This window comes from Drosophila mojavensis, unplaced genomic scaffold, assembly GCF_018153725.1.
Source record: "Drosophila mojavensis isolate 15081-1352.22 unplaced genomic scaffold, ASM1815372v1 contig_74, whole genome shotgun sequence".
NCBI classification, from domain to species: domain Eukaryota; kingdom Metazoa; phylum Arthropoda; class Insecta; order Diptera; family Drosophilidae; genus Drosophila; species Drosophila mojavensis.
In genome coordinates, this window is record NW_025318899.1 from 735,119 (window position 1) to 754,153 (window position 19,035).

Genomic DNA, 19,035 nt, shown 5'->3' on the forward strand with positions numbered 1-19,035 from the left:
GCTGCTGTTGCTGCTGTTGTTGTTGTTGTTGTTGTCGGGAGAGTGTCTGCCGATTTGTGCAACACTTTGATGGCAAAAACAGCAAAAGCGCAAAAACAATAAACAAAGCCAAAAAGGCAGTCAAGAGTGTCTCTGTGTGTGTGTGTGTGTCTGTGTGTGGATGCTGTTGCTGTTGCTGCTGCTGCTGCTGCCGCTGTCGACTTCGACGCAGCGGGGCCCGCCTGCGATTGCTCTCCAAAGCAGTTGGCTGCGCTCACTGGGGGCTCCACTCACACATGCACACACACACACACACACAGAGCAAAAAACCTGCTCCACCACCATTTGCAGCATGCAGCAGCAGCAGCAGCAGCAACAGCAGCAGCAGCAGCAGCAATAGTTGCAGCTGAGATGATGATGCTCATGATGATGATGTTGATGAAGAGAGGCTCAGAGACTGTGGCAGAGGCAGAGGCAGAGGCAGCCAACCACCAGCCAGCCAGCCAGCCAGCGAGTGAGCAAACGTCCAAGCGACCCAGCGACCATGTTTCCTGATGCGAGGCGATAGTTTATCGCCAATTTTCGTGCCGTGCAGAGGTGAACGCGGACCAAAAACGTGCGAAAGCCCAACGGAGCCGAGCTGGCAGCTGAGAGCGCGCGCTTATCCTTGCCAACGTCCACATTTATATCCCGTCCGCTTAGCCGTCGGATGTCCTTTAGCTATTTCGCTGCGATTTACTGCAAGTGTATTGTTGTTTGTGTGTGTGTGTGTGTCTACTCAGTGTATCGGCTTATCAGTGTGTGTGTGCGTGTTTGTTTTTGGCGAATTCGCCGTCGGTTCGGCTGCTCGTACGTAATTCCTTCGCCGTCGCCGTTGCCGTCGCCGCGGCCATGCGCGTTAACGGTAAATAATGGCCGCCATCTTGGCGTGCCACAGAGTGCGACATCAAATCAAAGATAAATAAAAGCTATATACCCACACACACGCACACTCGCTCGTACGCTCACAAATACATATATAGATAGATAGCTATATACATATATAGTATATCGAACGAGAGATTTATATAGTGCCATGGAGCACCATGGCAGCGGATTTGTCGCCTCGCCGTGGGCCGCGGTGCTCGGCCACCACTCGATGGCCTCCGACGCGGGCTTTGCGGCTGCAGCGGCTGCGGCGCATGTCCAGAATGTGGCGGCGGCCCATCACACGCATCCGATGCACGGCCATCCGCACTCGCATCCGCACTCGCATCCGCACCCACACCATCATCACTCGCATCCGCATCCACACACGCATTCGCACCATCATCATCATCATCTGGCGGCGGCGGCGGCAGCAGGAGGCGGCATGCCCATGGATTTGCATGTGCCCCAGGGATTTCCCTACTATAGGTAAATAACGGCGCAACATGGATACGCTATATACACTCACACACACACACACACACTTATATATATGGAGGTGTTTGTCGCCTGTTCTTTGTCTTGGGGGCGTTGCCATATTCAAATTATCCTGCCAATGAAATTTACCTGCATTGCACATGGCAAATGACGCCACTTAATGTCTATTCCATACGAACACATATATAATGGATGCTCTATATAATAACTCCCCAACTGCAGCCAAGTGCGCGCCAGCTGAGAGAGAGACAAATGAGCGCAAATTGCAATTAGATGAGCGTCAAATTGATGAGGGTAGCTGGCAAAGGCAACGACTGCGTGAAATACACCTGTGAGAAGTTTACTTAGCTGGGAGTGTTTACAGCCTGGGAGAGGGCAGACATGCGGAGTATGGGCTATAACTTGTATATGGGTATATAAATATATGCAATAATATGAATTAATTATTTTTGACATGAGGTTGATCGGAGCAGTGCTCGATCTATTGGGATAGTCATAAATACATTGATCGACGAAGAGAAATTTCCTCAAGCTTTCCCAATTAGTGGCTCAGCTAATGATCAATAGTTTCACAGACTCGAGTATTGGCGGAGTATTTTCTAGCTATAGCTTAAACCTTTCTCAATTTCATTAAGGTTAGGAGACGATTGAATAGACTGGAATCGATAGTAAGTTTAGTAAGCAACAAAAGTGGGCAAGATTTCTGATGTTCATGTCTCGATGTTAGAGGAAAGAAGGAAGGAGTCTTCATGATTAATAAAGGAGGTCTATTCCTCCTACTGTTCTGCCTTGCTTGGTAATTCAAGGGCTTCATTTTGACTGATAAGGCACTCTTCTTCTTATACATACATTCTTTGGCATATAACAAGTCAATAGACTAACCTTGCCTAATCTCAAGTCTAAGCTTAGCAGACTTTTGCGTACTCCCACATGCAGGGTATCTTCAAGTCAGTCATACTCTGCCAATCAGCCAGTCGAATCGATCAGTTTTGCAGTTTATAAATCATTTTAATTAACTCGAAGCATTCACTCAGCCTAACTGGCTGACGATATCGTGACTCTCCACTTATTTCACCCACAAACAATTCGCTCGAGAGCCACTCACGGCAATTGAGGCAACCACTAAGTGAACCACCCAATTCGAGCCACAAGAAATGAGCCCAAAAGAGATTTTCATTAAAAAAGTTGCCCAAAAATCATTTGGTTGCTGAGTTAACTTGGCTAAGCAGGAGGCGTTCGGGCAGGTCCGTTACAGAGGTGCCAACAAGGCTGAGACTCATAATTAAACTAATTGAATTTACGTGACAATAACACTTTCCACAACAGAACGGGACAGACGGAAAGAGAGTGGGTAGGGGGAGGGGGAGGGAGAGGGAGAGAGGCGGTTATTACTGGAGTGAGCGATTGTCACGATATGAGAAATCGAGCTGAGCTTTAGCAGCTGGTTCACAAGGTTCAAGCTAAGGTAATGCATGGTTATTTTCAATATCGAAAAATGAAATCGGCATCAAAGAACCTTTTGCCGCTAACAGAGAGAGAGAGAGAGAGAGAGAGAGAGAGAGGGAGACAGAGAGGGAGAGCTGATATTCCCACAACAATATGGCGTTGGCAATGTAATTCATGAACTGTGATTGGTGGCGCGTCCATTAACTCTTAAGCCCAGTGCCCAGAGAGCCGAAACGAAGCTGCACAACTCGACGAGATGAAAGACAGGGCAGACAATGTTGGCTACCAGTCGAACAGACGGACGGACGGGGGGACAGAGAGACAGAGAGACAGGGAGGGAGAGAGAGGCCAGCACTGGCTTGTAGTCCGTCCCCAACACACGGACAATCAGCGTCTATCAGCATTTTTCAATTATATCGGAATAGCGTTATCCGTGGCTGGATCGCGTCAGAACGCATAATTACTATAATCACCTGAGTTATTACCTTGGCGAATATTGGCGAAGACATACGAAAAGCAGCCAAAGTCATATTAAAAGCAACAAGCGCTCGACGGTCCACGGTCCACGGTCCACGGTCCACGGTCCAGGGTCCACGGCAGAGGGTCGAGGGGGGTAACAGAAATCTAAACTGTGATTGTTGTAGCTGCAGCCGCTCCCCACCTGTCCCCCTCCGGGGGGCTGCAGCGCCTGGCTCAATTTCAGCGCGAGTTTGGGCTTTTGGTCTTCTTTTCCCATTATTTTCATTTGGCTCTGTTGCTGTTGTATTTTCCTCCTTTTGCGCAATTCGTTAAAGCTGCACATTAAAAATTACACTCAGCGAAATGCAGGGCAACTGCCACAGCCACAGATATATTCATAAATATATAGATTTATATATATGTATATGTTCTAACTGGAAAATTGCTGCTACGTTTGTTTTTCATTAAAGCCGACTCCTCTTCGTGGCGGCAGCACGAACCGCATTTTCATTCCGCAAAGCGATCCGCACAATTTTCCACGGCGTTGCCCCCAAAAAAAGGCAGAAGAGATGAAAAAACTGCTTGGTCAGCGTCTTTGCGGTTTCGAGGTCGCCTTGCCACTAGACCCCACCACGGACCCCTCCCCAGATCCCCCACCCCCCAAGAGACCCCTCCTAACTGTAGTGAAAAACCATCATTTCCACAATTTATATTTCGAACGTGATTGGTGGAGCTGCAACTCATCCAGCAGTGGCAGCGGGGGGTCGGCGGGGCCATGGCATTGCGGCCATTAAGAAATTGCAGCAAAGCATAAAGAGCAAAATGAAACCGAACAAAAGAAACAACTCAACGCGAGAAAATGAAATAAAATGCGGCAGATTATGATTGCGATTATGTTGGAAGCTCGCGAAATGAGGTTTCCCGAGAGTGCAAAGGGGGCCACGGAGAGGGCATATTTATACACACATACAGATATATATATAGATATCTTTACATGGGAACAGCAGCAGCAATGGCCATCAACCTTACGGAGGGTCTGACCTTATGCACAGCGTAGCAAATCCATTCAGTGCAAGGAATTAAAAACCTATTTGTGAGCAAATATGCTTGAGGATCGGAGTTCCTTGAGCCAGAGAGAGACTAAAGGAAACTAAGGTGTTTATATTCAAAGGGAGCTCGCCTAGAAGAAATGCTGCCTGAGACCGTCTTGTCGTTATCAGAGATCCCTTTGCCAACTGTCTCTGCATTGCAATAACAGTCCAACAGATTTCACTCAGATTGCCTTCTTTCTTCCTTACTTTGAGTTAGGGATCAATCTCTCTCAATGCAACTTCTGGCTCCCGAGTCCCAACAAGTCCTTAAGCCTTAGTCTACGCCACTCGCTCTTTCGCCCTTTGTTAGCTCCTGCCGATCGCTGGCTGTAAGCCTTTGCTCAAAGGTGTTATGCTAGCCCCACCCCAAATGCATTACCCGCTACACTTGCAAAACTTCAAGTGCACAGCGACTCAGTTGCTCAGGGGCTCCAAGCTGGGGCACAGCCCACGTCACATTCAATTAAATTATGTAAATGAAGCGCAAGAGTTGCCCAAGATGCTGAGGAAGGCGAAGGCGAGAGCTGAAATTGACTTTGCCGCCAAAAGACCAAAGTCAAAGCCGAAAACGAGGCGGCAGAAAGAGAAGGCGGTAGAGGTAGAGGTGGCGGCAGAGGTGGAGGCAGAGGTAGGGGCAAGAGGCAAGAGTAGAGGCAGAGGTATGAGCACTCCACCCACTCCGCCAGAGGCTGGCAAAGGCTCGTCTTGCAGGTTGAACGCCAAGTGGAGTAAATTACAGCCTCAGCTTCGAGTGTTGTAGTTGTTGTTGTTGTTGTTGTTGGTGTTTGTGCTGCATGGCGGTTGTTGCTTGATGAGCTTGATGTTCACACAGCCGCCAGGCATAAAGCTATTACACGGGCACACACAGCCGAAAGAGATGGAGATGGAGATGAAGTGGGGAGGGGGAGATGGAGATGGAGATGGGGAGTCTGATGTCCTTGCTGCCGGCGAATTCAAAGTGAGCCAACAATTTCATCAACGCCAAGCGATGACGATGCCAACAACTGGCAAACAGAGCTGCCAAACCCCCTAGCCAGCAGCTCCTACTGCTGCTCCTCTTCCTCATTGTTGTTGTTGTTGTTGTTGTAGCTGTGGTTGTTGTCTTCTGGTAGCGCGTAAAATTAATTGAAATTCATGCCATGTTACAATAACAATGATTAAACGGCACACACACACACACAACACATGAGCCAATGCCAGTGCCAGGGCTGGCCCTTGGCTGCCTTTCGCACCACCTCCCACCTCCCACCACTTTACCAGCTCAGGTGCGACCAGCTGGCGAACAGTTGCAGTTTTTCTAACTGCAAACGGGGCCCAACGCACACACCCAGAGTGCAAAAGTACAAATCCCTGCTTGGAATACCAAATGCCTTGTGCTGTGATTAGCTCTGATTCATAAATCGATTGAACGCACAGCAGACAGACAAACAGAGAGAGAGAGAGAGAGAGAGAGAGAGAGAGAGAGGGGAGATATAGAGAGAGACTTACATCTGTCTGCTGCATCCTGGCCTTTGTCTGCCTTCAAAAGTCTCAGCAGCGATCAAATAATTGAGATAAATTTTGAGTACCGAAAAACAAGCCGCAAGTTTGAGGGAAAACAAGCTAAAAACGGAGCTCTGCATGGAAGGATGCGAACTTGGAATACTCTCAAGTCTTAGGGCTTAGCCAGATATCAGAAGGCAGCTGTAAAGGGGACACTTCAGCAATCATTCAATCAATAGCAATCAGCAAAAGCAGATGTAGATGCGGTAGACGAAGTCAGTCTCAATCATCAATCGGTAAATCGAATGATGGAAGTGAAATCTGATCCATCTTCAGTGTTTCAATCTAGCATTTATGTTATAGTATATATGTTGTTCAGTATCAATCAGCGTCAATCATCAATCAAGCTCTGTGTCAAAAGATACAAGGAAGCCCCATCGACTCCTGCTCAGCTAGGGTATCCGCTGAAGCAGAGTTGTGGGCAGAGCTTTACACTTTTCGTAAAACTTTGCCAACTTATAAATATGTATGAGAAGTTTCGAAATTGTTGGAATCCCTGCCGACAAGGCACAAAAAATAAAATAAAATAAAATAAGAAAAGAAGCACAACAAGAAGAACAACGCAAGGTCGGTAAGAAGACAGGCGGTCGATCGGCCGATCGGTCGATGATCGTTGAGAGTCGATCAGTCGAACAGTTCGTCAGTCAACAGACTTCGACTTCAAAAAGACCAAACGACCCACAGAGACAGCGGCAGAGCTGGAGGGGGAGACGGGCAGGAGCAGAGCCCTCCTTGCAGGAAGAGGCAACGGCAAAGGCAATCATTGATCAGCGGAATTTAGAGCGAAAATTTGATATTAAGGCCAAGAGATCGAACAGAAACGCAAGAAAAAACATCAACAACAACAAAAATTACTTTAAAGAGGAAGCAGCAAAATAATATATATGAGAGAGATAAAAAAATCAAGCACAGCCCAAGAAATTGTTAAAATAAAATTAAGCAGAAATAAACGCCCCGATATGAGCGCAGACTGTGACGAAGCCTCAATTTATTGTAGCTCTGCACAGCGCAAGATCTTCAATCTGCCACTTAGCACTTGCCCTCTCCCTCTCCCCCCCTCTCTCTCTCTCTCTGTTGACTATTCCCCAACTATTTTCAACTTTAATATAAATAATCGAGCACGGCTACCGCAGCCACAAAGTGGCTACGCGACATTACGACAGATCGCTGGCATCTCCAACTCTTTTGGGCACAATCAATAGTGCTAGATACAGCCAGGCGAGAGAGTGAGAGAGGAGGGGGTAGGTGGAGGTGGAGACGCGCGTGCTGATCAGTGTCCGACCGCAAATCGCTTTGGGCGCTTTGACAGCATCATTCAAAATTAAATGCGAGCTGTTGATCTGACTAGAAGACGATACGAGCAGCTGACAGTGGAGCAAATCGAAAGAAGTTGTAATAGAATTTAGATGTTGCAGTAAATGGGGGATTCACTTGAAAACTGCAGTAAAACATACGATATAGAGCGTATAGGGATATCATATGGTGTAAATGGAGTGAGTCCCCATTATAAGTATATTACATATACTAGAACTGCACGCAGAGGCCAGAAATACTATAGATATATACGACACGACATCTACAGCATCTCTGGTATCTCATACAACTGCTCTATTTAGGCATATGTAAAGCCTCTTTCAGGTATACCCACGCCCATTCCCCAGTGTATCAGAGGATGTCGTCTCTTCTCATAAAGACATTCTCGAAATATGAAACGGACTGGGCTGTCATCGTCTGTCTAGACGGACGCGCAGAGCACGGACAACAACTACTGGAATTGCTTTTTAAGTATGTAGAAACATTTCAGTAATCGCCTGTCCCCATCGGCGAGTGCATAAATGGGAGATGCCAAATGGGGAGGGGGCGGCCGCAGTGTTTGGGGGCGAGCGTCCAGTTAATTGGCCGCAGCATTTCGTAGCCTAGTTAAATGTGGAGATTACACACCTTATTATTATGAAATATGTTCCATAATTATGGGCACTTTCAGCAGGGCCAGCAGAGCCAGCAGAGCCAGCGAAGTCTGGGCCAACCTCTTAATAGTCACTCGCCGATAGGCCTTATGTAATTTGAGTTGTGTCCCTTCCACTTGGTGCAGCCCTCCGGGCAGCGCCATATATTGACAATGCGGCGTCTCTCGGCTTGGCGACAACGTCGCGACATTGCCAGAGCTGTCGATGAAGACGACGACGACGACGGCGACGTCGATGATGTTGACTCGTCTACAGATGCTCTACCGACCCCCCTTCTGCACTCTCTGATCGTTCTCTCTCTCCCGCTCGCTCGCCCTCACTCTGTTTGACTGACTCCTGTTTTGCTCATGCCAATTTATTTATGGTGCGGTACAAGTTTTTACGCACTCAAGTGCTCTGAGACTAATTGGGCACGAAACGCAATCAAAGTGACGACGACGACGTCGAGGCGGAGGAGGAGGAGGAGGAGGCAGAGACTCGCAGGCCTCGCCAGGAGACAGAGCCACGGACCGAGCTCTAAGTAAAACAAGCTAAAACAACAACAGCAGCAACAACAACAGCAACAACAACAACAACATCGCCTGGTTGCGAAACTCTCGTTCCTCGTATCGATTGACTTGAACTTTATAACGCTGATGAGGCTTTGATTTGTTGCCCAGGCCCTCGGCTCGGCCAACTGTTTAGCCACATACTCAATGCACTCCAGCTCCAGCTCCTGCTCCTTCTCCTGCTCCTGGCTTGTACTTGTGGCAAAATAGTTGGGCCATGTTCTACACAATTATCTGTTATTATCGAGACTTTTCAGTGGCTGCTCTGCACTTGGTTTTTTGTTGGCGACAATGACATCTCTTTGTTAGCGCTACTCCTGCTACTCCTGCTGCCTCCCCCTCGAGCTGTGGAGCTAGCGTTTAGGCCAATTCTTAAAAATAGCTGCCTCTAGAGATGCAATTGCAGCTATGCAATCGATCGATCGACCGATCGATCTCAGGATCTCTAAATCTCTTGAGCTGCTGAGCTGTTGAGGGAGAACACGTGTCTCTAGCAGCCATGGGTAAAGCGCTGCAGTTGACATTGTTTGACATGGTTTGAGACATTGGGGAAGAGGAAGCAGAGAGCTGTGCTTGCGGAGAGGCGACAAGAAGGCTAGCAAAGGCCTGTGATGCTATTTAGTAATGTTTGCTTATTGCAAAGAATCATTCTTTTATAGCTGTCTTATAGATGAAGATGAACACAATAAGTGAGAAAGAAGAAGTCTAACTGAATACTTTAGCTTGAATCCGTTGAATTTTGTTAGATTTTGGTTTTCCATTTCCTGTCAGGACTTACAGCTGTCTTATTAGCTTCCCTTCCAATGCCATATATATAGATGGATTGACAGACAGATAGGGAGGCATCTACAAAACTAGAGTGTATCTGTATATATGAATATATCCCGCTTTATGGCGGACCGATGAACAGAGGCATTGACAGCTTCAGACTCACGAATATATCTGAGTTATCTATGCCTCTGTTCATCTGCCTGTCTATATATCTAGTCATATATATTCCTCTCTAACTGTCTGAGCTGAGTCGATATAGCTATGTCCGTCTGTCCGTCTGTCCGTTCGGCAATCTTTCAGGAAATATTGCCCTATGGAAGGCAATTAGTTCATAATTGTTTCTGCTTATAGAACTTGACCTACGCCTCAAACTTGACCTAAGCCGAATACAGAGCCGACCAAGAGGATATACATAGAATACCAAAAGGGGGAAAACTTATGATTATTATTACAATTTGGATAATTGCCGTGGCGCGTCGCGGATCGAACCGTCGAATCTCTGTCGAACCTTCGCAGGAATCGAACTGTGCCAACGCTCGATGCGATCCATTCGAGGGTCAGGCCACAATTCGCTCAAGAGACAAGAAAAAAACGGGACAAGTTGAGAGGATCGCAATATTTTAGGAACTTGTGCCACACTCGATTCGTATTTTTTTCCATTTTCTGCTTTTTGGCTTTTGTGTTTTTGTGGGGCAATGATTTACGAGCTGTTCGCTGCTATGACGAAAATCGTCTGGCGCTGAGCCAGACAGAGAGAGTGACAGAGTGAGAGGGAGAGAGGGAAAGAGAGGAATATAGAGTGGGGCACAAATCAATAAATTTTATTTTTGGCCTGCTGCACTTGATTATAAAGCGCGGCTCTGATAATGCGCAGCTCTTTGCCAGAGCTGTGATCGCAATTTGCCGCTGATTGTTGTTTATTAGACGATTTCGATTTCCTGTTGACCTTGCCGATGGCCAAGCCAGCGGCTGAGAAATTGAGAAACTATTAAGAAGAAGCCATCGACTTTCGATTTCAGGGATAGTGAGGGAATTATATCTGACTCCTCTAGGTTTTTTGTTTTGCCAACTAATTTTTAAGTTAGTGAAAGTAAGCTAAGAGATAAGTGAATGTTGAGAGAGAGAGAGAGAGAGAGTGGGAGAGAGGGAAAGGGCGAGGGATTGATATATCGATATAGAACTGGGAAGAGACAGAAAGACCTTCAAAACGAGAGAATGCGAGAAAGATTGTAGAGAGAGAGAGAGAGAGAGAGAGAGAGAGATGACAGACACTGAGAGTAAGCAATTTAGGATTTTTACGAGACTGCAAAATGAGGTAGATAGAGGGAGGAAGAGTGCATTCTTTGACTGGGAATCGTATTATAAACTTGACAATTCCTTTGTAGTGCCGACTTTAGGCTAGAGAACTCTAAGCACAGCTCAGAGAGGTTTGTTAAGATCGCAACGAGATCTAAACTTGTTTTCACCTTTCTTTTAAAGATTTTCCAGAAGCCCGACCATGCCTACTTAGAGAGTTTAATGTGTTTTTCTCCTTTTCCTCTGTGCATTTCAGATATCGCGAGGATGCGCTTTGCTGGGGCGACAGGTGAGTTTTCTGCCACGCCGCGGGCCACATTTATCGGCTAATTTAATTTATTTAGAAAATGTCAACTTTTTCCCAACGCGCTCACTAATCGAATATTCAACGTTTCTGTTTCTGTGTCTGTTTCTGTATCTCTATGCTCCGTCTCTCTCTCACACACTATCTTCCTCTTTCTATGTTCGCAGAAAGTCCATGGAGGAGATCGGCGCTGCACAGTCCTCGGTGAATGCGCGGTAAGTGTTAATGTTACCGTAAACGATTCTCCAAGTCTCTGCCCCTACCTCTGCCCCCTGGCCAACCCCCTCCCCTCGCTGCCCTTGCCGACCAGACTCCTCGCTCAGCAGCGCCACTTGGCGACGCATTTGTTAGCATAAAATTATTGAATGCCAGCCAGAAGACGTCGCCAACATCGCCGCCAACGGACGTCAAAGGCGCATGTCGCATCTATGAGATACTCAAACTCGGACTGAGACTCGTCGTACTCCGACTCGGGCTTGCATCAGCAGCTTAGCGGGAACCGTTGCTGTCAGCATTAACGTGTTGATCTCCCAGCTGCAGGTGCGCCAGCTATGCGGCGCAGCTTGTGAACACTTCGCATCGAGGAGAAACTTCATAAAATCAGTGAGGAATCTCTATATGAGAAATCATTCAGAATGTCAAAAGCCATTTTCAGAGAGATTTTCTTAGCTTGCAAAAAAAAACCTTTATACATTCTATAAATTCCTAACCTATATGAGTTATAACTCTATAAAGTTAAAGCTAAGGCCTTGGACTCATATATATTTTTATAAGATCCGGGTATTATCTTTTAGGTTACACCAAGTATATCTTCGTAATACTAAGATTGACTATAGTCGTGTTATATGCAATCCGAAGTGCTGTCAGCCAATATTGTTTGCCTCTCTCCAGCTCACATATAAATTGTCAGCCAAATCGCTCGAGGATTTCACAATCTGTGGAGCGCCTGCCTAGCTATGGTAGGGTATTATGATGGCGAATAGACGGCAGCGCTCGCTTTGCTGCTGCTGTCAGTCGACGCTGCCGCTGCCGCAACTGCTGCTGCTGCTGCTGTTTGTCTGTTGTCTTGTTCTCGTTGTTATGACATTTTACATTTTTAATGGGAATTCTCACATAAAAAGTACAAATATCAGACTAATTGGATTTATCTCGAGGCTGTCGCGCGTTGTCACACTCTTTTTGCCGTGGATGGCTAGTTGCCGGAAGATGTTGCACGCATCAAACGACTCAGCTCGACTCCCGTCTGCAGGTTTCTAGCCGGGCTGCCAGCTCGCTGGCAATTAGCACAGCTCTGAGCGGGCGGGACCAGGAGCTGGGCACCCAGTCGGAGGCATTCCCAATTCCAGCCCCAAAGCCACATTTCCAATGAATCGATCAGCAACAACAGCAACAATGACAACGACAATGAACAGCGAACAGCGAACAGCGAACAACGAGCGATGACAACAATGCCGCAATGAGGCAAAGTTGCATTGCTTAAATTGATTTCTGCAATTAATCGAACAACGCAAATGACAACTGAAAGTCGAGGGCAGAGCACAGCGAACAAAAATAAAAACAAAACTTTTACCCCCCCTCTCCACGCTTCTCTGCAGTACTCGAATCTGCACTTCACTCCGAAGGGGGGAGGGCGCGAGTGGCCTTTGCTTCCTTAAACTGTGCTGTTGCTGCTCCTGCTCATCCTTCGATTTCGCTTCGCTTTTGCGTCGAGCTGTCACGGTCATGAAGCTGGCTCTGGGCTATTGACTCTGCGCCCACACTGATTCGCAAGCTGATTTTTATTGGAAAACTAAAAGTCATTCTCAGGAATTATAAATACCTATGATGATGCCAATACTGAAGCTGCTGATAATGAGAATGAGAATGGAAAAAGAGTTAAAATGATAATGAGACCCAATAATGATAATGATAATGTCAAAAAAAGATAGTGACAATGGGAATGTCAAAGATAATGACGTCAACTGCAATAGTAATGTCAATGATAATGGGAATCTTCAATATAACATGAATAGTAGGTACAATGATAATGATAATGATAGTTTGTCTGATCACTCTTAAGTTACAAGATACTAAATTCCCTCCCTCTATTGAAGTAATAGAGCTATTATGATATTCCCCAGATTAACTTGATCTGGTTTTCTTCAATTCAGTATTGCCTTACCCAATAGACTGGCTTCTATTTCTCTCTGTAAGATCTCTCGCTCTCCTTTCACTCCACTTCCTTCCACTTCAGTCTCATGCCCCTCATTTTTTGTCAACTCTTTTTCGATCGACTTCAGCCCAGTGTGCGGCCGCAATTGACAGGGCCCGCTGCTCATCATCAGCGCCAACGCCGTGGGCATTGCCAGGCTGAGCGCGCTCTGCTGCACTAGATCTTTGCAGAGCTCCGCTGGCTTTCGGTAGGTGCAAGAATATTAATTATTAATTCCGATCACAACTGCGCACTTTGTGTCGCCGCTGTCGACGGCGCTGCGACGGTTCGGCATGCGAATTATTTGCTAAATACCAGAAAAGTGAACGAGAAATGAACAGATCGGAGCACAGCAGAGACTGAAGTAGGAGAGGGAGAGGGAGAGGGGGGATCTCAGATGTGGATCACTTGTTGACTTTAGTTTATTTTTGGCTTGAAAAAAAAAGGCAAACATAATTTATGGCTCGGCTAACGGGGAGTTTGACAAAAAGGCAACAACAGAGTCAATGATCGCTGATCAGCATTCGATTGATCAATCCATCAGCTAATACATTGCATATAATACAGATATAAAATAGCAATTAGAGGTGATTACTCTGTTTTTTGAGAATATCATAAAGTGAGGAATGCGATCAATTGACGTTTGACTGGAAAAAAAATACAAAATAAAGATATTAGAGCAAGAATTTTAATGATCAATAAATGTTTCTCTTTATTTATGTACTTGTTTGTTAAAGTGATCGTATAATTTGGGTACATTTGTGTATATTGTTAATTATGATTTGATACTCGACGAATCCTCGTCAAAGAGCAAGCCACATTCTGAGCATTTGCCTTGATCGTCGGACTCACAATCTTCAAATGATCTTCGCAGTTCATCAAATCAGAGATCGCAGAATCGTATTTAATATTAAGTAAATATATGTACTCATAGTTAGATTTATAACAGAACTCATCCTCCACAAGGGCTGAGCTCACTGCTGCTTGCACTTCAAGCGATTCATCTTGGCAAACTTCTCATCATAATCAGAAGCAATATATAATGTATATAGATTTATAGCAACTCAGATCTAGATTTATAGCAACTCTGATGCTACCCAAGACCAGGTCTCCAACGCTGCTCCGATCCTTCCACTTCAGCTAATTCATTTCAAGTGATCTTCAAGATCTCGTCGCAGTTCATCATTTTGTTAAATAAAAAAATTATTACGCCCCAGAGGCAAAGATTTTGTGGTAGATCAGAGGGGCTCACACACATCCATATATATATATTTATATATATATTTCATCGGAAGCACGCACAGTGTGATTAAAATCTGACTCTCAGCTCCCGAGCTGAGCACTGTCTCCAATTTCCCATCTCTCCCTCTCTCTCTCTCTCTCTCTTTCTCTCACTCACTCGATCTCTTTTTATTGCTTAATTGTTTGTTTGGGTTTGTGTTTTGTTTTCTGCTTCGTTACGTTTTTGTTTTTGTGAATTATGAATCGTTTTGTGTTTCGATTGTGTAACAGGGCCCAAGAACAGTTATGCTACCTTTCACAGCGCCATAAAATCCTCGCCTGCCAGATCCTACACGCTGATAGCGCGCATTTCTCTGCTACTCGAAGTCACAGAAGTAAAAAAAAAAAAACAAAACAAAAACGAATCATCTCGTTGCGTTATTTTATCACCTGTGTCACTTTTATTGCTTGCTCCTGGGGGACGAGCATCTTGACAGATCAGCGATCGCGCTTAGTTTATTGCTTCCTCTAAGCCACTGGGTCCTCAGCTGCAACTGCAAGTGGAACTCAACTGGAACTGGAACTGGAACTAGAACGGCTGACTGCATCCTTTGACTACTCGAGTATTGACTGAACCATTCTTTTCGATGGGCTTATCGGTGTTCAATTAATAGGTGCGAGCTGAGTGTAAAACTTGAACTGAACTTTAATCTACGACAGAACTGTCTTCTGTTCGATTCATCATTTGGGAATGCATTGTTTATCGATGGGCTTAAGGCTATATAATTATCGATTGGTCAAGTTAGCTCTAGCTGAAACTGTTTTCACAACAGCCTTTTCACTTCGATTCTCAATTAATCGACGCTTGCCTAATCGATAACTTTGGCACCTCAACTTTGCTCTAAAACTATTCACATACATCACATTAACAGAATTTGATACGGTTATTCATTACATCGTCTGTCGAGTGATCAACGATCGATAACTTTATCGATCACGCCCCATACAAGTATGGAAAAAGCCGCGTTCTTCGTTTGTTTTTGTTTTGATTTTCGCAAAAGCGAAGCAAAATCAAAACAATGCGCCGTCGATACGCTGCCCCGTTGGCTATTTGAAATGGATGCCTCGTGTGTCCGAGAAAACGTGATGGATAACTGGCGAGTGGCGCCTCTCTTGACCAATCCACTTGGCTTGACGCTCTTCCTGTGTGCGACTGTGCCGACTGCCGACTGATTAGAGGGAAGCACTTGCATACGTGCCACGGCCACAGCGTCGAACCGGCCGGCCCCATTCATAAAGTCATGCAACAATTGGCTCCTGACTGGCATACACATTTCTCTCTCTCCCTCTCTCTCTCTCTCTCTCTCGCTCTCGTGTGTGTGCGATATATATTTTTGAAAAACCAAAACAGCAACTGAAACCGAAACCGAAACCAAAACCGAAACCGAAACCAAAATGAAAAACTCAAACTCATGTCCAATAGGTCCATCAACAGCCGCAGCACGCACTCGGGCAAGCACGCACCTTTATATATGGCCATGCCACCGGCTCACTCACCAGCTCTTACTCAGCCACTCGCTCGGCTCCAAAGTGGGGGCACGCATCGCTGCACGTCCACGTCCACGTCCACGTCCATGGCCATTGTCCTCGAGGCGTCCGCACGCATCAATTTCCGACCTACAACAGCAGAGCAGAGCAGCAGCAGCCGCAGCAGCAGCAGCTCCAATTGACAATTGTCTGGATGTTCTTTTGGTCTGGCCGCTGTCTGCACGTGGATTTTGGAAGCGGAAACGCAGCCACGTTCACGATTCGATTTTTATGGCGAGCGGGCTGAATTCGTGGGCGAGGCAGAGTTTTAGTTCCTCATTCATTGTCTACGCCTTCACCCAAACACAAGCACACACACACACACGCACGCATAGAGCCACCCCCCACCTGCCCCCTCGCTTCAAGTGCAGCGCCACTTGGCACGTTTCCTTTTTAAAATTCACAATTGCCGCTAGCGACGCGTAATTGTGGGAGAATTCGCTACGCCAACTTGTCTGCCATTGACTCCATCTCACTCTCACTCTCCCCCACTGGCGCCCCTCTCCGTCTCGCGCTCGCAAGAAATCGATCACGTTTCTACACATGTTTCACTTACGTTACGTTGCGCTTACGTAACGAGGATGTGGGAATAGAGCCAGACAGTCATTGGCTGCTCCAATTAGAGCTGGCCAAAACAATCGATAACCAGTCAGAGATGGGAGAAAGTGCCACCACTTAGCGAATAGACTCTCTTAACTAACTATGCCAATATCAACGGAGATTGGCATAATTTCATAAATTGCTTAATGATTTCCTTTAACCTAGACAAATATTAAAACAATTTAATTTAATTTTCTTTTCTTGATTTGAAGAGAAAAACAATTATAGAAATAAGTTTAATCATAGGTTTATATATCTACGTTTAATGAGTGATATATCCTGAGTAGTCTATATGTTGTTCTGTAAAGCTTGTTTACCAAACACACTTTAAACACTCCTCTTCACACTGTGCACCGTGAACTGACCGAACTGCTGGTGGAACAAAATGGCCGACGACCGAGACTTTGGTATTTCGTGTTAGCCCATTGATGAAATTAAACAATTTCTGGGATTGCTTGAAAATTATTATAAACGCATAAAAAGCAGGCGCAAAAGTAAGGCCCCAGCCGTCCGCTGCCTGCTGTGCGAGAGCGGAATAATAAGAGGTTCGGCAGCCCCCAACAATTCTCTGGGCAAGCAGAAAATCCTGGCTACCTGTGTGTGTGCGTCGTGTATCGTGCCCCACCCGCAGACGCACACACACACTCGCACGCTGGAAGGGCAGCTCCTGGCAGCGAGGCTCTACCTCAGTCGGGCTGCCTGCGCCACCATTGGCATTTTGTCATTGGCATTTTGGTCACATACACAAACACACATAAAAAGAAAAGAAAAGGAAACGACGACGAAGAAGAAGAAGACGCGAACGACAGACAACATAACAAACTCCCACACGAGCGCACGCAGCAGCAGTGGGCGTGAGCGAGAGACAAACAGCCGAAAGAGCCGCTAAACAAATTCCCAAATGTGTAAAGAAGTAAACTAATTGCTGCGCGTGACGCAGCCCCAACGAAAACTGGGGATACCAGCAAAGCAGTATATAAAAGAGTGAGAAAGAGCCAACGTGTCGCACTGTAATCCACAGCCAGTGGCAGCGCCTGCGTGCGAGCGAGCGAGCAAGCGAAACCAGTTTTAGTTTACAATACAACGTCTGCACGTACACACACACACACAGAGACACTCACACACAGTGAAGAACACATAACAGACAGCTGCGCTGCTTTGCTTAGTGGATATGGCGGGCTCTCGCTCGCACGCATTGCTGTGCTCATTTGGTATGCGCGCTATGTTGATTCCGATTCGACGGCAGTCACGTCCCGCCCATTTGCACGCACACACACACACACCGAGTACTGGCACTACACCCACACAGTGGCGCTGGCTGTAGAGCGACGGCGAAGCGAGAGAGCTTGCGGCGAATTGGAGCGTGAGGCTGCTTAAAATGCTACTGGTGCGCCCTGTACATGACCAGGCGCTGTGTCAGGTGCACACACACACACACACAGGCGCCGCTGCTCGCTCACGTTCGTTGGTCGCTCGTTGCTCCGTCGCTCGTTGCTCGTCGTGGCTGCTTCGTGTCGAGTCAAAGATGTCACCCCCAAAAAATGGTCTAGCTGTGTGCGTGACTCTCTCTTGCACTCAGTGTGCGTGCCTCACTGTGAGCCTGTGCATGTGTGTGTGTGTGTGTGTGTGAGGGGGTCTATGGCAGCGCTGCCTTTTTTTGCCTTACTTTGGTTTTGTTCGTGACGTGAACGTGACTCTGAATTATTCTGCACGTATTCGTCGCCCGCAACGGACGTACTACGTAAACACAACTCTCGTAACGCGCGCTCAGCAGTTGTCTCTAGTTTCAGCTATTGCTGCTGCTGCTACGTCTGCTTCTGATTCTGATTCTGCCTCGTCTTCGCCGTCGTCGTCGTCGTCGTCGTCGTCGTGGTCGTCGTTGTCTTCTTCTTCGTCATCATCATATAACTTTTACGTTACTTTCAACGCCGTTTTGCTGCAGTTTTCACGTACGCTGCCCGGCCGTGCAACTGTAGCCGTATCCGTATCCGTGTCGGTGTACTTGTGTGTAGGCGTGTGAGCCTGTCTGTATTTGTGTGTGTGTATGTGTGGCAGCTACCCTGTGCGTGCGTAATTGGCGCCCATTTGTTTGCAGGCCGCAACGCGTCGACAGCCCCCAATACCAATCGCAATCGTAGTCCAGCCTTTCAGTTGGATGCTGCTAACGCGTCTGACGTGCCGAACGCGTGTGACGTGCGAATTAACTGGCCGCCAAGTCGATTGCACGCTAATTTGAATGCCAATCGAAGGCAGACAGACGGAAAGTCAGAGGGACGGAGAGACTGAGAGACGGAGAGACACTCGACGTTAGTTTTACGTGCGTGTTGCGACGTGCGGGTCGAAGGATAATTGAAGGAAGCAACCGACACGTACGCGTGCTCCGCCAGACAACACAGACAAAGGATGCGTCGTTGACCTGCTGCCCGAAAAGTGTGTCAAAAATAAATAGAAAAGAAAAGCCCCAAGTGCAATAGTCCCCATCTCCATCTCCATCTCTATCCATATATCGCAAACATGTGCCAGTGCTAGTTAAGAGAAACACTAAGAGTCAAGTGCAAAGGGGCCAGAGGCAAGAGTGAAGCTGAACTCAAGTGCTATAATGTTGCCCTACCAGGCCGTGGCCATGGAC

The 19,035-nt window shown here is 46.7% G+C and overlaps 1 protein-coding gene across 1 annotated transcript in view; it reads left to right on the top strand.

Moving 5' to 3' along the window:
• The first annotated feature begins 637 nt into the window (after nucleotides 1–637).
• LOC6586410 (protein trachealess) overlaps nucleotides 638–19,035 on the top strand; it is a 29,958-nt gene continuing 11,560 nt past the window's right edge. Inside the window, exons 1-3 of the mRNA XM_044009774.1 lie at nucleotides 638–1,374; nucleotides 10,760–10,792; nucleotides 10,975–11,022. Coding sequence (XP_043865709.1) covers nucleotides 1,055–1,374; nucleotides 10,760–10,792; nucleotides 10,975–11,022 — 401 coding nt within the window. The 5' untranslated portion in view covers nucleotides 638–1,054. The remainder of the gene's footprint in view (nucleotides 1,375–10,759; nucleotides 10,793–10,974; nucleotides 11,023–19,035) is intronic.